This window comes from Myripristis murdjan, chromosome 1 (genome assembly GCF_902150065.1).
Source record: "Myripristis murdjan chromosome 1, fMyrMur1.1, whole genome shotgun sequence".
NCBI lineage: Eukaryota > Metazoa > Chordata > Actinopteri > Holocentriformes > Holocentridae > Myripristis > Myripristis murdjan.
The window spans coordinates 28,843,771-28,862,125 of record NC_043980.1 but is presented as its reverse complement, the minus strand read 5'-3'; the positions used below and the strand labels follow the sequence as shown (position 1 = coordinate 28,862,125).

The following is an 18,355-nucleotide window of genomic DNA, read 5'->3' as shown; positions in this document are numbered from 1 at the left end:
AATATTCTTGAAGCCTCTAATGTTAGGATTTTTTTTTTTTTTTCAGTTTATATTTATCAAATTGAATGACCCACTAAATTTCTACATTTCTATATATGTTTAAAAAGTTTTCATAAGGGAATAAGGATATTAACAACATAGTGACAGTTTGAATTAGAATTTTAAAATAAAAGTACGTCAAACAGTCAAACAGTCAATATTCAGTATTGAATACTTCTTCATTTAAGAGCACAGCGGTACATGAAAATCTTCAAACCCCGGTCTTACATCTCACAACACCGCCCCCCCAAGAGCCGAGCAGCGGAACCATTGTCACCTGGCAGCAGGGGACGTGTTTCTCGGCAGCACTGCCCCACTGTTTATTTCCGCTGAGGAGCGGAAACAGTGTAAGGTAACTTGTGGAGGTGACCGAATGGCAGATAGCAGAATAACTGTGAAAATATCAGATTAGCACGGTGCATACGCCATCACAGTTTCTGGTAACAGTGTGTAGCTATCGTCGGCAGCATGGGAGCTCACCTCGGAAGACGGTACATCACGGAGCGGGACACGGAGCCTGACCCGGCCAAGAAGAGCCCGTTCGACCCGGAGTTCGGCTTCCCGGACAGGAAAGAGAGAGGTTCGTCACTGGTTAAATGAGTCGGCAGATACACTGCTACCTGTGTTCAATTCATATTTTCACTCCGGTGATGTCCTGTCCGGTGTGACAGCTGAGCTAGCCGAGCGGTGCTAGCATATGGGTGCTAGCAGCACGCTAGCCGCGGAGTCAGCCCCGAGCTGCTGAAGGCAAGGCTGCCGCAAGCTGGGCAAAGTCAATGTGTTCAGTCAGCCAGATAGAAGTGTAATATTAATGTTGTCTCCTCCTGTTTGCAAGGCTGCACTGCTGTAAAGGAGTATAGTTTCCTGGACTGACTGTCCTCGCTGTTCTCTTATTGGCCCCGCCGCCTCCTCACCAGATCCATATCACCCATGACTGTAGATCCAGTCTGGTCATCCTGTCAGTCTGGTCATCCTGTCAGTCTGGTCATCCTGTCAGTCTGTTGTCACAGTGTCTCACATTATAACTGAGAACACAACCTTAGCTCGGTCATTGGTGAAGGGCAGGACGGTAATATCTCTGCTCTGTTTTATAAGAAATGTTTTATCGTCTAAAATCTCCAATGCTTTGTAGTAGAAATGGCCATAACTTTAATACTAGGCATGCATCAAGAGGTTGTTTTCCACTTCCCGTCTCAAAAAGTAATGCAAGGCAGCGTACAGTGGTGTACAGAGGAATGAAAATATGAAATGCTCTGCCATCAGACTTTACACATATGAGCAAAACAGTTTGAAGAGAGAGGTTAAAGAAATACCTCATGGCTCAGAGCACCAGCCCCTCTCCATACATACACATAATGTCAAGGTATATGATCAATAACAAGGAACGTGTGTGGTCATTTTATTTTCTCGGTCACTGTAAACAATGTTTTAGTGGTAAAATATTATTTTTGAGCTGTAACAGATGTTTTACTGGCTAAATATGGATAAGGTCTTGAAGAAGTGTGGGTGCTTTGTTATTGTTGTAATAATTATTACTGAGAGGTTTATTGTCTTTGATTCATTGCTTTTATGGGTTTATATTGTTTGTTTTTGTGTTTTTAGCAATTGTTACTTAGTTTTTTGCATTAGGATGTAGTGTTTTGTGTTATGGGGTAATATTTACTTGTGTGGACCCCAGCAAGAGTAGTTTTTACCTTGGTAGTGACTAATGGGGATCCAAATAAATGACAAAAAATAAAGAAATAAAATCTATATTCAGGTAGTTGCTCAGATATATCGTATTTGATTTTGTTCACATCACCCAGCCCTACTAATCACACTCCGCTTTCTTTGACTTTTACAATGTTTTGTTATCTGCCAGCATGAATAGCATCACTGACATCTCACAGAAGTGCCCTGTTTTTTCATGATCTCCTTACAGCCACAACTTCTGACAGTGATTTATTTTCCAGCGCTGTGACCCCTTTGCAAATGTAATTGTGAACCTCTACAGCATGTTCTGTAATTATGCCTTACAGAGATGGTGGCGACCCAGGAGCAGATGAACCTGGCCCAGTTACCAGTGGAGCAGAGGGACTACTGCGCTCATTACCTCCTCAAACTCATGAAGTGTAAGAGGGACAACTGGCCCAACTTCCTGGCCTGCAAGCATGAGAGACATGACTGGGACTACTGCGAGCACCAGGAGTAAGTGGGATCTTACTTCAGATTTGTGTTTGTGCACAGTGCTGGGCAGAAATGGAACTAGAAGAACTGGTTCCAACATCGCGAAACACAACGAAACACATTTCACTTATCAGTTGCTATAATCAACTCTCAGGTTTGTGTTTTGTCATTATATTTTGTGTTTTGCGTCCACATGTGATGTGACCTGACTGACATGGATATGCAGATCTTATATAGACAAGCAGCAAGTGGGAAACCTGCACGCATAGCACAGACAGACAAGGTGGAGTTCAGTAAAATGAAGCGCTCAGAGATTTGGCTGAATTATAGATGGGGAAGCACATGCCAAGTATTGTTAAGAGGGGAGACACATGTCAGGCATGATTAAACAGATTAAAACAAGTTGAAACTGAAATCATGACGCAAAAACCACAATACAAACCCAACCATGAATTTATTGTTCCATTACTCCCCTAATATACACCCTATTGACTCATATCAATACCCAGCCTTATGTCTGTCAGGTTTGGTTTTCAGTCGTTAGACTTCCAGAAGTTGCTGGTATTGTTGTGGTTCACCATGAAGTCAGTCAGTAAGAGATGCTCATATAAAAGCATTCCTTTTGTGGAAAATAATCTCAGAGACACAAGCAGCCCTCTGACAGGACCGGCACTCTCTTAGTTAATCTGAGTTCTACATAATTGACATCCAGTGGCCAAGAGAAAAAAACAGCTGGCATCTTCTCATAAGCTTAATTATGATTTTTAAAATTTTCTGTATGTCAGTTTTTTGACCACAGCTGACCAAAAGCATTGTAACTTGACTATCACCAAACCACAGGTCACTTAATTAACCCAGGGTCCTCAGTTTAGTTTTCAAGGTTAGCTGAGGCTAAATCTGGTCAGATCACTGTGATGTGCACCCACCTTCAGGTCCCGTGTGTGTTATTAATCACATCCCATGTGTGTTTTTGTTCACAGTTATGTGATGCGTATGAAGGAGTATGAGAGGGAGAGGAGGCTCCAGCTGAGGAAGAAGAGGATCGAGGCCCAGGCTCAGGCTGCATGATCATGACCATGACCATGTCTGACTTTTCTTCCTTTCTGTATATACCTGCTGCTGTCCACAATAAACAGTCATATTTGAACCCCAACCACTCAGAGTTTTATTGATGTCAAGACATCCAGTGATCCTCTTGTCTGTCAATCTCCCAAAACCTTCAGTGGAGGGAGCCAATGAGATGGAAATGTTGAAATTACTAACATGACATCACAACCGATGTAAAGTTCAAATTTAAGGGAAGCAGTATTGAGCTCATTAATACCTCTTAGCTGACAACAAATTGTTTCGTAAAAAGAAATCAGACTGATTCATCCCTTGAAATCACCTGCTCCACACACCTCCTATGAGGTGGAACACTTCAGGTGTTAGTTGAAGCTAAAAATCAAAACAAAACAACTGTTGACAGTAAAATGTTTGTCCATTGTTGTCCTGTGTTTTAGTATTACTAATATTAATACGAATTATCAACACATTGCAATACACCAGTCATTTTATTAGGATTTCTTTAAAACACTGGGCCTCATGAACAGATTAAGATTTTCTCTGATTTTTCTATATTGTTATGTGTGAGCCAATTTTAAAAATTTGGCAACGGAAACTGATAATCATGAATGTTAGGATGTACAGGCTATCTGAAGACAACAGACAAAGCAACTAAGACGCACTACTTATCCTCAAATCTAATTTAACCAAACCATGTTTTATTCCATCAGATGTGCAGGGTTTAGATACTGCACTCACAACTGTCATTTCTTGCCATGTTTTTCTGCTCTTGGTGCCCATTGTTACTCAACTAAGACTTGAAATTTTATGTTTTCTTTGCAGTAGCATCAGTTAATAGATTTTTTTTTTTTAGTTATTGTTTTCTTCATCATTATTATTATCATCAGAGAAAAGGTCCACTTTCAGACTTTTGAAGTGAGGATTCTTTTCCCTCATAACTCGTTTTTTCCACACGTGGCTCTGATCCTCTTCCATATTTTCAAACTCTCTTCTTTGGTTTGTAAAAATCCTCTTTGTGTCTGCAACAGAAGCCTCCATTAATGGAGTTAATGGACATGCACATCTATGCTTAATTATTAATTTGGGGGTAATACTTTTCTCAAGAGCAAAAAGGTTAAATAACCCTAACCCTAAATTCAGAACAGCACAAAGAACCAACTGTACATGTGACAACACACAGAGGTTTATTTTTATTTAATATTTTTTTTGTTACTATAGTGTTCTCAACATCCATTTCAAGATCCCAGTCCCGTTCAGCTACTGGACTTGCTGGTTTGAGAGTGGAGGACTCACCTTGAGAAGAGGATACTGCTGTTAACCACACTGACTCAGCTTTCCCTCTGGGATCAATAAAGTATTTCTGATTCTGACTCCTTTACGATGTGAGTACAAAACTGAGTGAGGCGCCGGCATTTTGGTTAACTTTTTTTTAATAAATTACTTTGTCAGACATCAACAAAATTCAAGTTGCAAAAGAAAAGACAACCATGAAGTTGTCGTATTTTCAAATTTGGATTTGTGGACAACAAAACTCAATACATATAGATTATTTCTTCACTAGATGAAGATTCAGCCCCAAAACAAACAAAAAACAGCGCTAGATGGGATCAGAGTGGTTGGACATCTTTCCCACTCTGTTCTGCCTGTCATTCAAGAGCAGAATTATATTGTAAAGCCTGGGAGATAAAAAGACTCCTGGAAGCTCAGACACAGATAAGTCATTACAGCCAATCAGAGGGGGTTCTTCATTAGCAATTTAAGGAAAAAAAAATAATAATGATAATAATCAGAGCAAATGTTTAGTGTTGTACCTTTCTCCTCAACATGACTGGGATTGAGGGCTTGGGAAGTGAAGTACAGAAGAAGTGGGTACAGGAAAAAAAAGGGATGGTTGGATTCATTCCCAGTCAGTCTGATCAGTTCCAGTGTAAATGCTGGGGGAAGGGAAAAGTGAAGGAATGCTCTTCCTTTTGAGGGGAAAAGATTGGTTGGGGTTTGGGTGGAAGGGTTGGTGAACTTGGCTCCTATAAACTGGGGTAAATTAGATGGGACAAGGGAGTTGCCATGTAGTCCTCTACAAAATGAAGGGCAGGATTGGTGAGCGGAGGGGAGGGTAGTCGCGGAACTCCTTCAGGTAGCTGCGGTGCTTCCCCTTGGCCCACACGGTCATCTGGATGAAACCCACCAGGGTGAAGAACGCCACGGGCACGCACTGGGTCATCAGTGTGAAGCCAAGCCAAGAGCCCAGCTGCGAGAGAGGAGAGATGGTACATGCAGACTGTTACCACCAGAGGGCAGCAGCTGCACCAAACACTAACAAAGTGTACAGCAGTGGTTCTCAACCTTTTTGATGTCAAGTACCCCCAAACTGATACATATCAGGCTGTGTATTTGGTAAGGTGAGGTGTCAGGGATCCCCATCTGATAAGATTTAGTTCTTCCATAATTGTCTATACTGTAGATTAGCAGATTAACAGTGAAGAGTGTGAAACCTATAGACTGAATAGGTATTCTTACACATTCTTTTATAGGGTTAAATTCTATCGAATGAAATAATAGTGAAATTAAAAATTTCCCTAATAGAATATCAACCCTGGGATTCCCAAGACCACAGGTTGAGAACCGCTGACCTACAGTGTACACTTCAACTACAAGCTGTTGCAGACCAAAGCGGGACAATTTCCTGTTAATTGGGTAAAACACATAACTGTGTTGGTGTCTCCATTTTGGACTAAATGTGACAACAGTGCACTCCTCCCATTTTCCCTCTAGGCATTTATGTCCTCCTTATGCCATTAAAGAAAACAAATTATCAGCTGCTCACCACGTTCAGTAATGTGATTCTTACCTCGTAAGTGTAGTTGGGGCAGGAGACCAGGAGGAAGATCCAGGTGAAAGGATTCTTAGTTGGATAGGGAATCTTCCTTGTCTTCGAACCTGGAGGAAGAGATGAAGTGAGAGGGAAGGACAGAGTTACAGAGAGTGAGGACGCACTGAGTCAGAATTTTGATTTATGTGTTTGATTTGGGAGAGGACGAAGGTCCATGGCGAATCCTGAGCCCATTCTCCAGACTGCCCTTTCTCCCTTATGAAATTCCTGTGGTAAACTGCAGCAAGAAGTATCTAGTTTTCTCAGATGGCCTTCATCTGCAAAAGTAACCTCAATTTTCTAAATTCTACAATAGTTCTCATGGCAAGAAATGATTTGGTCCACCTGATTTGTTTGTTGACATGTTGAAGACATCTTGTTCTACACCATCTGATATGGGACAACATTGTTCCGATGAGAGTTACTGTGGTTTAATTATAGGTCTGTTTTTGCCCCATTCCTCCAAGGAGGGCCTCTTAAATAACCATTAACTCAAGAATGTCCAAACAACTGAAACTACTTTTCCTTCGGTTCAAGGCTTGATGAGTCAAGGCCTGGAGAAACTTTTGCAGGCACCCACATTGTTACTACACTTCAATTGCCATCTTAGAAATTTCATTTTGACATTGTTTGGAACTGAATGAAAGTGAATGGTGTCTACTAGTAAGGAAACTTGTTGTATGATAATTGTTTCTCTGATAACAGAATTCAAAAATCCACTTTAACTTTTGGAAGGGCCCACTGGAAACTGGGTTAAAATTCATGTGGCTGGAAGTATGCTACAAAAGGATTATGTGTTTACTGTATGTGCATGTGTGACAGGTGCTGCGTGTACCTGGTGGACGGAGGTTCCGCAGAGCAATGTGGATAGAGAAGTTGCCGATCTGACAGAACTGAGGATGAAAACATTGTTAATTTTGGGTATCCGGTGAAGAGGTAGATACTGAGTGCTTGCGGAGTAAAATATTGAAATTGGAAATCAAAGCTTCTCCCTGAAACAGCTCTTGACAGCAGCTGAATGACTGCTTTTGAGAATGACATGAGAACAACACACCGCTCACCCAGTTAGGGCTTCGCTGAGATGCCGGAGCTAATCAAATAATAGCTTCAAGGGAATTGAGCATCCGCACACTCATGTCTATGTAAATATTTTATTAAGCAAGCTTTCGGTCAGAGACATTCTTCAAGGCATTCCTGCTTTTGAGGATACAAAAAGATATAAACCAGTAGCCAACAACCATTGCAATGGCCATGTAGCACTAACGGCATATTTAGTCACATGTTATCTATTTATAATGCACAAGAAGAGAAAAGATTCTTACCAAGAATATGATGAGGGCCAGTCTTATTTGTTGCTCCCCATATACTGCAAAAAAAACCACTCACAGTTAACATAAATATCAATGAAAAGGAGTATAAAATGAGAAGTGGCTGCAGCATGTGTGTCTGAGCGTGCAGGCAGGAGTAGATGCATTCCTACTTACTGGGCGGTGTGTACAGCGGGTGGTTGATATAGTAGGCCATCCATGCAGCAAAGCCCCAGTAGTAGCTGCAGTTCTGAAACACACAAAGGTTCAGGGCGGTAAAGAAACTGCAGCAACATCACCTGCTCGTGTCACATCACCAAAGCTTCCTTGTGAGGCCACATTTAGGTTTTCCAGTCACAGACTCAGCTTATTAAGTTTTATTTCATTCGACCTAGACTGCATTTGTGTCAGCTCAGTGGCATGCACACGACAGCACCGATTTACAATGTTTCAGCCAGGTGAGATCTGAGTCAGAGAGTGGGATGGGAAGGGACAGAATCAATCAGTGCCTCAAAGCAGCTGCTGCCAGACTCTGTCATTGGAGTCATTAGGCCGCTAACGTCAGGCTGGAATTACTGTCTGGAAGGAGGGTTTACCCACAGGCCATGTGTGTCAGAGTGAGCGCAGCAGTGACAGATTGAGTGGGAGAGAGACAGAGAACATTTCTCACCTTAAAGATGTTGCGCAGTGGCATGGTGCCATGAGAGAAGCGATGGACAAAGAGCGTCTCCAGCAGCCTCTTTACGTAGTGGAAGGAGTGACACATACAAGCCAGACTGGAAAAAAAAAAGCAGAAGCAGCTACATTGGGCCATGATCATATATCAGAACAAGAAGGATGTGAAGCTTTGCAAGATAAAAGCACACAATATGACTATCTAATTATCTTTAGCCAGCTAACCTGAAGTGACAAAGGGATAACATTGTTGAAAGTAAAAAAACGGACGAAAGAAAGTTCATTTTGAAATGTGGACTGGGTGCATGACATCCTCCTAAGGAGAATAGAACATGGAGACCTTTGTCATCATGTCTAAGAACGCTGCCTAGATAGGGTTTCAAGGGCTATTTTTGCTTTCATATAATTCACCATGTGGCTACAGTTGACATGTTCAACATGGAGAGACCGGGGGGGTGTCCCAAAATGTACTATGTCAAAAGTGTGAGCTGTTAATAAAGAGATGCTCAACTGCTGCATCCAAACCATTGAAAAAAAAGGATGCAGTCACATAAAAAAAGTATCCATGATGATGACGGTTTTACACATCCTGCAGTGCACTCATTAGCCTGGATGCTTAAATGAGTCTTCTGCTGGAGAATCTCAGTGATAATTCCAGTGTGTCGGAGACACTCACTGTACGACCCAGTGTTTACTGGTGGTGAAGTCATATTTGGGTGCGTAGATGAAGGGAACCCGGAAGTAAAACATCAGATAGATGAGCAAAGGACCAGTGTACTCTGTCAGGAAGACCTGAGAAAAAGAGAGAACAAAGGACAGAAGCTACAGTTAACAGTTTGTTATGTATCCCCTCCCGCAGCCTTGAACTTTCAGGTTGGTTCAAGTGCAAATCCTGATCTTATGTCTGTATTCCTTTTATGCTTTCAGTGGCCCCCTCTACCCATCCAGGCATGCTGTTGATGAACTGGCTTGCCAGCATGTAAGAAAGATAAATATATCTCCCTCTAACACTTTCTCTCCTCTGACAGACGCCTGCTCTGACCCCGTTGTCATGCAATCTTTCCTTTCGTCCTGTCCCCTCACCATCTTACCTGCCCTTGTTCTGTCTCTCCCTCGGTACCTACCTGCCACTTCCTGTGCCTCCTCCAGTTCCCACTTGAGTAAACATGACAGTGCAACTCTCCATGGCAAGTTAACTTCAGGGTCAAGAGCAAACTTTTCCCCAGTGCACTCTTTTCTTGCCCGGCGGGAAATCTCAGTATAGCTCAACCTGGTCTCCCGAGACACACGCTGATTTTATTTACCTTGTCGAGACCGCAGCTCTTCAGCCTAATCTTCCTGTCTTTGGTTGTGTGTTTACTCACCGTGACCCAGCTGATCTGGGCTCCAAGGTCTCTGAAGTAGAAGGTTGCAGTGGTTCCCACAGGGAGATTCTGGAGAACGTCTTCATCCTTCAGAGACTTTCCCTCTGGAACACATTTACACACACACTTTTTAATTTAAATTTGTATACAGTAAATGATGCCCTAATCACTGAGCTGACAATGTCCTCATTTGGAAAACATCTGACTTCAGCCAACTTACTGGGGTCAAGGCGAATGGACTGTCTGGCTGGGTACCACTGAGGATCTGGGAGAGAGAAGACAGGACACTGAATCAATTTTTCCATGTTGACTGTGATGTTTAAAGGATTTGCATGATCGTAAATCTTATTTATGAGGTTCTGAACGCCTGCAGAGAGATGACACTCACGGCTCTTGTGGAACATAGACTTGATCTCCCCGATGGTGGCATTTGGCTCAACCTGCAAATAACAAGCAAATAAGTCGGGGGACACATGCATGCACATAAACTTGCACACAAAGGAATAGATAATGCTCCAGTTTTCCATTCATGTCAGTGATTAGCGGTATATTTAGCTCTGGCTGTGCCCACACCCCATAGACATCAGACATTTAACAGCTGGTATTAGAGGCTTCAGAGTGCCTAAGCATGCATGCATGAGCCCACACTTAGCCAAAACACCCGACCTTGCACCGGACTGCCAAAACTACCCCAAATATAATGACAACAAATCACAAACATACATAGACACATAAACAGACACACAGAGGAAAACACACAGCTATTACAGGCAGGGGGAATTGGAGCAATGAAACCCCCAGGATTGTGGTTGAGTCAAGTGATTTGAAGTCATAACAACATCGTCATTATCTGATCAAATGGCCTTGTCCATGTGGGTTGAAGTGGCTTACACTGAACATTCCCCTGAGACAAACAAAACCACTGTTTACCAGCAGGTGGATATCTACTTTTGATTGATTTAATCAGAAATTAATCTGTTCCTGGCAGCCGCTGTGATCTGACCCATTTGGTGATTTGCATGTGGGAGTTATGAGTATGATTAGCAGCAGCATTTTCTTTAAAGCTGTCAATTTCCTTGGGATCAAAAACACTTGAAATTTTTCATATTCTATTCATAGCCATGAATAAATATCAAATTAAGCATCCTGTGCTGTTTTGCTTGAAACATGCAACATCATCACATCACCAGATTAATATGTTATTATCAGGCTGTCTTTCCAGTGTTTTTTGGCATTTCAGTCCGCCTCCTCGAGAGTTCAACTCTGATGACGCTCGTTCTGAGGCAGTACAAGGAGTACAAGGCTGCCTGACTTACTGTTATTTAACAGGTATCAGAGCTATCAAACCCACAATCCATGTATATCTTATGACAGACTATGAAGATACACAAATAACAACTGATATAACAATTTTACTGAAGGGCAAAATATTTCATCAACAAATACTAATTTTATTCTTTAGCTCTACAGCAGGAACATGGTAACTGTGCTGGGTTTGACAACTCAGAACAAATTCAGTGCTAACCTATTAACCTGAAAACAAACCCTCAGATTATGACATCCTATACGTTGTGTTAGGTGCTTATTAGAGACCGTTACAGCATCACAGGCATCTGCATCAAAATTCTCTCAGGCCCTCGTTATTTATGACTTCAGTGACAAGTTCCACAAAAGGCTTATCTTGTATGTCAGTATGGAATGGCAGAAAGATGCTTTTAGGAAATGTATACCCTAATGTGATGTCACATGATCGGATTAAACCAAGAAGAAGCATTATAACTGTGTGTTATTCTATAGCAGTCCAGCTGAGCTTACAATGCAAGGTGTGTAAAGGCCCCAATGGCGATGTACTGTGGTTAATGCATTCATTAACAAACTGTTATTGAACCACTGGACCTTTTGAACCTCAGGAGAATTTGAGACACAGGACTGAATCTGTAAATTTGATGTTCGCAGGAGGGCATTAGCTTTCAGAAGGTGGAATAATCGAAGGCCCAGTAATAAGTCACCCATTTATTTAACACTGTGCCAATGAACATAGTGACACAATCTTGTAAATAATCTTGTTCTATTCAACTGTATTTTAACTATCTATCTATCTATCTATCTATCTATCTACCTATCACTTGTGTTCAACAAAAAATAGAAGCATATCCATTTTGGGACACTTTCTGGAAGTCGGGGTAACCAGCTAGAGAACTACAGATATTTTTTTCTGTTGTGTTTGATGCTCTTGTTCTGGTTTCTTTCATCCAGCATACCCAGTTCAATTTAATTTTCCATGATTGAGTTTATAATTTATTTTTTATCCAACAGTCAAATTGAAACTCAATGTTTCTATTTGCATACTGAGATGCAAGAAATTATTTTAACTTGTATTATTCTACATACACGCAGCTTAGTTGTGGGAGGCAAAGCTGTTATGAGGGGAGGGAGAGGGGAAAAAAGAAGAAATGAAACACCGGTAATTGCATTTGTTCGCCAATATAATGCTCTAATAAAATAACTACAAAAAAGAACTACAGATATTTTGTTCATGGTCACCCCATTGCAATGTCATTAAGCATTTGGAAAGAATTAAATTTTTATAGGCTAGAACAATTTTCCTATTGATCTCTACCCCAAAATGCTGTGCTTGTTGGTCTCTAACCTGGAACTTGTAGCTGAATCCCAAACAAAGTCCTCACAGACGATGTGTGAATGTCATGTATACATCTAGCAGATTGAGGAGACCTTATGTAGCTAACTGATGAGGACATCCCAGGCCATTTTCAGCCTCACTCAAAGTACAGACAGGGCTGATAGTTCAGGTAGGTAACTCAGCCTTTCAGGCTGATGGCATCACTGAGCCTCAAGCTTTCTCCAGCCCTCTTTTTTCTCAATAAAATGCATTGTTTAGTGTTGAAATTAATCAAGTCTGTCCCATAAACCTGACCCAGACATGATATTTCTAACTCTAACTGAAGTGCCACTTCAGCCGAGCTAACCTACTTTATGAAAGCATTCCCCCACAGAGGCCTCTGTCCGGATCTAGATCTCTCTGTCAAATCTGTGAAATTGCATCTCACCAGGTGTTAAGATCACGAATGCCATCGCCATGGAAACCCTGCCAAGCTGATAACAGGGTAGAGAGCCACAGCAATCCAGGAAGTATGGCACCTGATATCTCAGGGTCCTGAGGAGCAGCCTTTGATAGGCTGAGCCTGCCCTGGTAACACCACTGTAAGCCTGGCTAATGCAGCGCTGTCACCCGACAGGCTGAGCACTGACACTAAACTAAGTACAATGTGCTTAATACAACACTTACAGGCCTTGTACTAACAAATTAAGCCCGCCTAACTCCACAGTCACAATTTACAGACCAAGCACTAACAATAAACCAAAGGGGCCTAATGCAGCAACAGGCCTACGACTACATAAATACACCTGACTAAAATAACAGTGTAAACCCTCTGCTTAGTTTTGATTTGGCTGGCACTACAATAAATCGCAAATGATCATCATCATCACCATGACACATTTTGAGTCGATAAAGGTTCTAAAACTGATATTCCATGTGCAATCAGAGTTCCATTACCCAGAGTCACTGACAGACACTACCGTTACAGGTCAACTGACTCTTCAGGTACCAAATATTTTTATTTTTTTTTTATTGTATTTATCTGGAAAGAAAACAAACAAACAAACAAAAAAATAAATAATAGACAGCACCCCAACCTAATGATACTGTGGTTGACACTCAAGCAAAATTATTTGCTCTATTTATACCCTGCCTGTATAAATTTATCCTCACTGAAAGTCTTCTGGTGCAAAGAGCCAGACATGTTGTTGTTGTTGTTGTTGTTGTTCTAAATCTGCATAACAGCCTCTGTTGCCTTCTCCATATCAGTCTCGGTGTAGATGTCTGTTGCACAGCTCCACTCACAAGGCTGACTGATAGCGAATGCCGTAGCTGCAGCGGCTCTGCGTGTTCCAGAAAAGGCCCCTCTCACATGCACACAGCGCTGGGAGATGTTTTACAGTATTATAGGGCCTGGGCCCAGCCAAATTGCACCTGTTGCATTTGGTAAACATACAGACGCACAGCACAGGCCCAAGGACAGTTAAATGTGCACATACAGTCACTGTAAAGACTTTTGGATGAGCAGATGTTAGTAGAGTCTGTGGGCATGCTTGATCTGACATGAGGATGAAGGTTCTTACTGGCAAATGAAGAAGTGAAGGGAGTTCTTACCTTGTCCAGGAAGCAGAGCTTGTCCTTAGTCTTGGCATCCAGTATCTCCACCTCAAAGAAAACAACAGCTTTTTTAGCTTTCTTAGCAGGCTTACGCTTGGCAGGGGTGGCGGACGGCGGCGGGGCGGCACCCGCTGCCCCGTTAGCCGCCTTCTTCGGGCTGGTGGCCTCTAGAGCTAAAGCATCCATATCAGCACTCCTCCTCCTGGACTCAGTTTATTCCCTTCTTCCCCTCACTATTCACCTTGGTTGTCTCCTCACTCTCCGCCTCTCAGCCGTCTAGCCCAGATCCACGCAAAGGCAGAGAGGAGAGGGGCAGCACTCAGCTGTGGAAATAAATCTCCTCTCCCTCCCCCGCACCTCTGCCCCTCCCTCTTCCTCCTTTCTGTCATTCTCTCACCCTCCCTTCCCTCTTTGCCTCTCTCTCATTCCTTCACTTGTGGCATGCTGCTTTATTTAACTGCCAGCCGAGCCCTGCAGCGTGGGGGCATGCAACACGCTGTGTGTGTGCACTGTCACATACATAGGAATGTCTGATTCTGCTGGCACATTATTTATAGCAGATTATCTTATTCTATCTGACAAAGGACATCTCTAGAACATTGATCCCTAATATCTACACTTCAGTGCTGCAGCAGCTTGGTTTGACATATGACCCTACCCCAAAAAAGATACCTGAGGAGCCCTCAACCCCTGATGGACGCAGGAGGTAAGGCATTATGACAAACAGATCCCCCACCTCTCTCTAGTTTGACCCCCTCTTTTCCTCTCCCTGGCTAAATATAAACATCTACTGCTGGCTCGGCACAACCAGCCCTCTCCCTGCTGACCCCTCCCCCCACCCTTGGCCCCGTGGTAGTGATGTCATCAGCTCATTCTGTCATTCAGTCAGTGAACTTGTCTCTGCACTTCCTCAACATCTCTCCCTGTGCTACCCCTGGCCTCTAGTCACCTGTACCCGCCATAGCTCCAGCTGCAGTCCTGAGACGCTGGACTGAACTAGGTTAGGGTCTCCTAAACAGAACCAACCTGCCTTTTACAGCCTGCGGTGCCTTGACACCGAATGGAAAATCCCAATCACTCTCCCACAAGCATGGGGAGACGGTCTCTCCTTGCACACTAGGGTGATAATACTCAAGGCTCTAATGGCTTAGTCAGGGCATTCCCCTCAGTGAAGCCAGACCCCCCAACCCCACACACACACACACACACACACACACACACACACACACACAAACACACATATATGTACACAATTCTGTTCTATTTGTTTGTATGTTCCTGTCTCCGGTTTGTTTTGATATGTTTTCATCAACTCCCTTTTTATTCATTTACTTTTTGAAAAATCTCATCTGCCCAACAAAGTAATTTCCATCATGTTTTTCTGTGCTCTGTACTTTCTAGGGGTGCAACAATCCATCGATCTGGATAGATATAGCAATCTAATGATCAGTGAGGCAACTTGAGATTTACACCCATTGCACTTGTAATACTTTTTTTTTTTTTTTTTTTTTTAAATGAGATCATTTCTGTGTCCTGTGTTCATTTCTATTTTCTGTGCTCATCTCAGTGCCCTCCTCTCTAAGTGCCAGTCCTACCTATTTGCCCTGGACCTCCCCCATCTTGTCTATATAAAGCCCCTGTCTAGCAGGGCAAGCAGTGACAGCCTGCTCTAGTAAAGCACTCTGAGTTGAGAGTGAAGTTGGGAGGACAAAAACTTATTCTCACAGTGGGCTTCCATATGGCAGAAAAACACTGTGGCCGCCTGTGTGTCCTGACTGCATTTGGGGTAAGAGACCTTTCAGTTTTTATAGATCAAATGACAATTAGATGACAGATCTCTGTTCTGAGGGAGATTTTCTCTACACCACCATCCAGTGCTCAAGTTAGTACGCAAGGCAGCAAGTGTCACTGTCAAGGTGATGTAGCTCTCTGGCGCTGCCTGGTGTACATACAGGGAAACTGCAACTCTGATCCCACATAAGTGTTCCCTTGTCTTGGCTTTACAGGCTGCAACAGTGAAGAGATGGCATTTCCTGAACTTATTATTAAACTGTTGTTGCTGTTCTGTTATTTGCATCTACCTGCTTGGTCATCATATCCACATTACTAATAACTGTTTATCAGAAATATCTTTAGGCCCAGCTTCTTAATATAAATGCTTCTCTTTTCCACCCTCAAACAGCTTTGCTCTTTAAAATGTGTAGAAGACCAAAACTTTGGGTGTTTTAGAAAATAAATGATTTTAGGTTGTTAATGCGTTGACAGACTACTCTTTTTTCCAAATCATGATATAAGCTTTTTATATAAGCTGAAAGGCAGTTGGAGGTAATGTGGAAAGAAGCCACTGGCTGGGGCAGTTTCTGTCAGGCTGCCTCAGATCCTGTCTGATGGGTTTTGGTTATGAAACTCTGTTTGCTTTTTTTCAAATTCACAGAAACTGTGAGTGCTTTTACGATCATGTGAGGGAAAAGAGGAGAACAAAACGGGATGTGCATGTCGACGTACAATCACATCTTTGGGGAAAACACGGACATTAGTCTTTCTCTCAGATGGGGGGATGAAGCCTGTTAAATTTTGCCCCGCTCAGCAGTCAGCTCAAGACAACTGGCTGCGATTGGTGCAATTAAATCACACCCTAGCAGCTAAGGTCAAAATCACAGACGGACAAGTTAAGATTGCGCACTTGACTGTTCACCCGCATTATTGGGTAATAACGAGATAAGAGCGCTAGTGACTCGCTCTAACCAGAGGTGGCGATGATGACATCCATTGTCTCCACACACAGAGAGGAATCTCCTTATCTGGCAAAAACACGCGGCTTATATCGAGAATCTAACGAGCACACAACGCATTTATAGTTCTTGGTAAATGCAGACGCGGCTTTACTTCTGTGTTACCCGCACTAATGAACTAGTTAAACCCCGAGCTTGAGGCCACAAAAGCAGACCCTAGCATCCAGTGCAGGACAGGCGGAGTGCCCACAGCATGAGATCAACACTGCGAGGGCTGAAGCGCCTCGTTTGACCCCTCCGGCTGTGTTTATGCGTGAGAGAGCGCAGGAAACTCCGTGATAATTCAAACAATCCGTCTGGAGACGATAATTTCCATTGACGGTATAGAGTTTCATGGACAGTACTTACCTCGTAGTGCTTCATCCTGGCAGTTTGCAGTCGCTTCCTCTCATCCAGGCGGTGTGACGGCTGCAGCCTCCAATCGCAGGAACAAGAGGAGCGTGCTAAGGGGTTTATCTCGGTCGCGCTGCAGCCAATCAGAGCTGCCGACCGTCGGGCGAACACGCCCCAAATGTCAGCATGGCAGCCAATGAGATTTGAGCAAACGGTGAGGCCTGGGACAGGCTCAGTGGATTTAATGGACTTTGAATAGTTGCTCTGTCTGATGTGCGGGCTCATGGATTCAATTGGTGACAATAAACTATGGCGTTGTTATTTTTTTCCTCCAAAACTGCACTTTTTGTGGGGAAAAGTGTTGTCTTAGACGGGGCATTCACCTCAGGTTCACTCACCACAAGAAAAAAAAAAAAAAAAGTTTTTCCATTTTGAGTACTGTTTTCCTATTGCTGGCTTTTCAAACCGTAAAACATTTTACTTAATTACACAAAATGACACGTAGCCTTGCATAAATAGCCCAACAGATACCAGGCCTGGTGTTGACTTTTATAGGCCCATATCTCAAACCACGTGGCGTCCTTTGAGTCTATATGGAAGCTGTCAGGCTATAAATTAGTTCAAGAACAGCTACTTAAGCACATCTCCGTCTCCTCTTTCTCAATCGTTGTGCAGTGGTATAGGCCATACAGGGATAATATGCCTGGACCTCACGTCTTAAAAAAGCCATTACTGGATCTCCAAATTGACTTTGACTTTTACTCTACTGTCTAAAATGTATACATGCGGCTTGTTCAAACTGGCAACACACGCTCTCATACCTGAAAAACAGGTTATGCATTTTGACAGATAGGAAGCATGTAAAAAGCGTGAAAACACCAGATGAGGCAACCAAATAATAAAATAAAATAAAATAAAGTAATTCCCACTAAAAATGCTCACTGAAACACTTGCTGTAGTGAGCTTGATAAAGTCTTTGCAGTTGTGTTAGCTGTTTCCCACCGGTCTCAGAGTGAACACACCTACAACACTGTGACATTCAGGTAGACTGCTGCTTGCCAGGGGCGTAGGCTGCAGCTCGGATTGTGAAAAGCCGCACTGCTGCCTTTGCTACTCCTCGGTTCTTTTTTTACGACTTTTTTTTTTTTTTTTTGGTGACTGTTTTAACTCAAATCAAGCAACACGGAGCTACAAAGGCAGCCAAAGAGAGTGAAAACTTATGTTTTCACCACATTATTGCCTAAACGTTTTCGTAAAAGCATGGAAACAAAAAAACTAGTAAACATGGAAACTTGCGTATTTAAAAGTATTTTAAAGCGTATTTGCAGTGCCAAAGACCTGCATGTACGCCAGTAAAACTGTCCTTATAAATTCGTCATTTTGGCACATATTGACAACTGTGCCTCTGTTTTTGAACCCGTGGAAATATTATATTTACCCTCTTGTGGGTACTTTATGTGCTCTTTTACGACTTCATTGTGACAGTTCCGACAGCACCTGAAGGCGGC

General features: G+C 42.7%; 2 protein-coding genes across 3 annotated transcripts; one reads left to right on the top strand and one right to left on the bottom strand.

Annotated features, from left to right (window-relative positions):
* The first annotated feature begins 334 nt into the window (after window positions 1-334).
* On the top strand, window positions 335-3,358 carry ndufb7 (NADH:ubiquinone oxidoreductase subunit B7). Its single transcript, XM_030051985.1, has 3 exons — window positions 335-619; window positions 2,058-2,226; window positions 3,186-3,358. Exons 1-3 carry the CDS (start codon window positions 508-510, stop codon window positions 3,271-3,273), a joined length of 369 nt encoding a protein of 122 aa, XP_029907845.1. The 5' UTR covers window positions 335-507; the 3' UTR covers window positions 3,274-3,358.
* A 1,324-nt stretch (window positions 3,359-4,682) lies between these two features.
* Window positions 4,683-16,982, bottom strand: tecrb (trans-2,3-enoyl-CoA reductase b). Of its 2 annotated transcripts, XM_030054347.1 has the most exons (12): window positions 16,863-16,982; window positions 13,720-13,770; window positions 9,874-9,925; window positions 9,706-9,750; window positions 9,486-9,589; window positions 8,798-8,913; window positions 8,117-8,222; window positions 7,624-7,696; window positions 7,462-7,505; window positions 6,975-7,032; window positions 6,119-6,207; window positions 4,683-5,518 (listed from the first exon to the last, which is right to left on the bottom strand). In XM_030054347.1, the coding sequence occupies exons 1-12, from the start codon at window positions 16,875-16,877 to the stop codon at window positions 5,345-5,347; spliced, it is 927 nt and encodes a 308-aa protein (XP_029910207.1). In that variant the 5' UTR covers window positions 16,878-16,982; the 3' UTR covers window positions 4,683-5,344. The 2 variants fall into 2 exon arrangements, with proteins under 2 accessions (XP_029910207.1, XP_029910198.1); XM_030054338.1 differs by lacking the exon at window positions 16,863-16,982 and having other exon boundaries at window positions 13,720-14,905.
* Window positions 16,983-18,355: the final 1,373 nt, after the last annotated feature.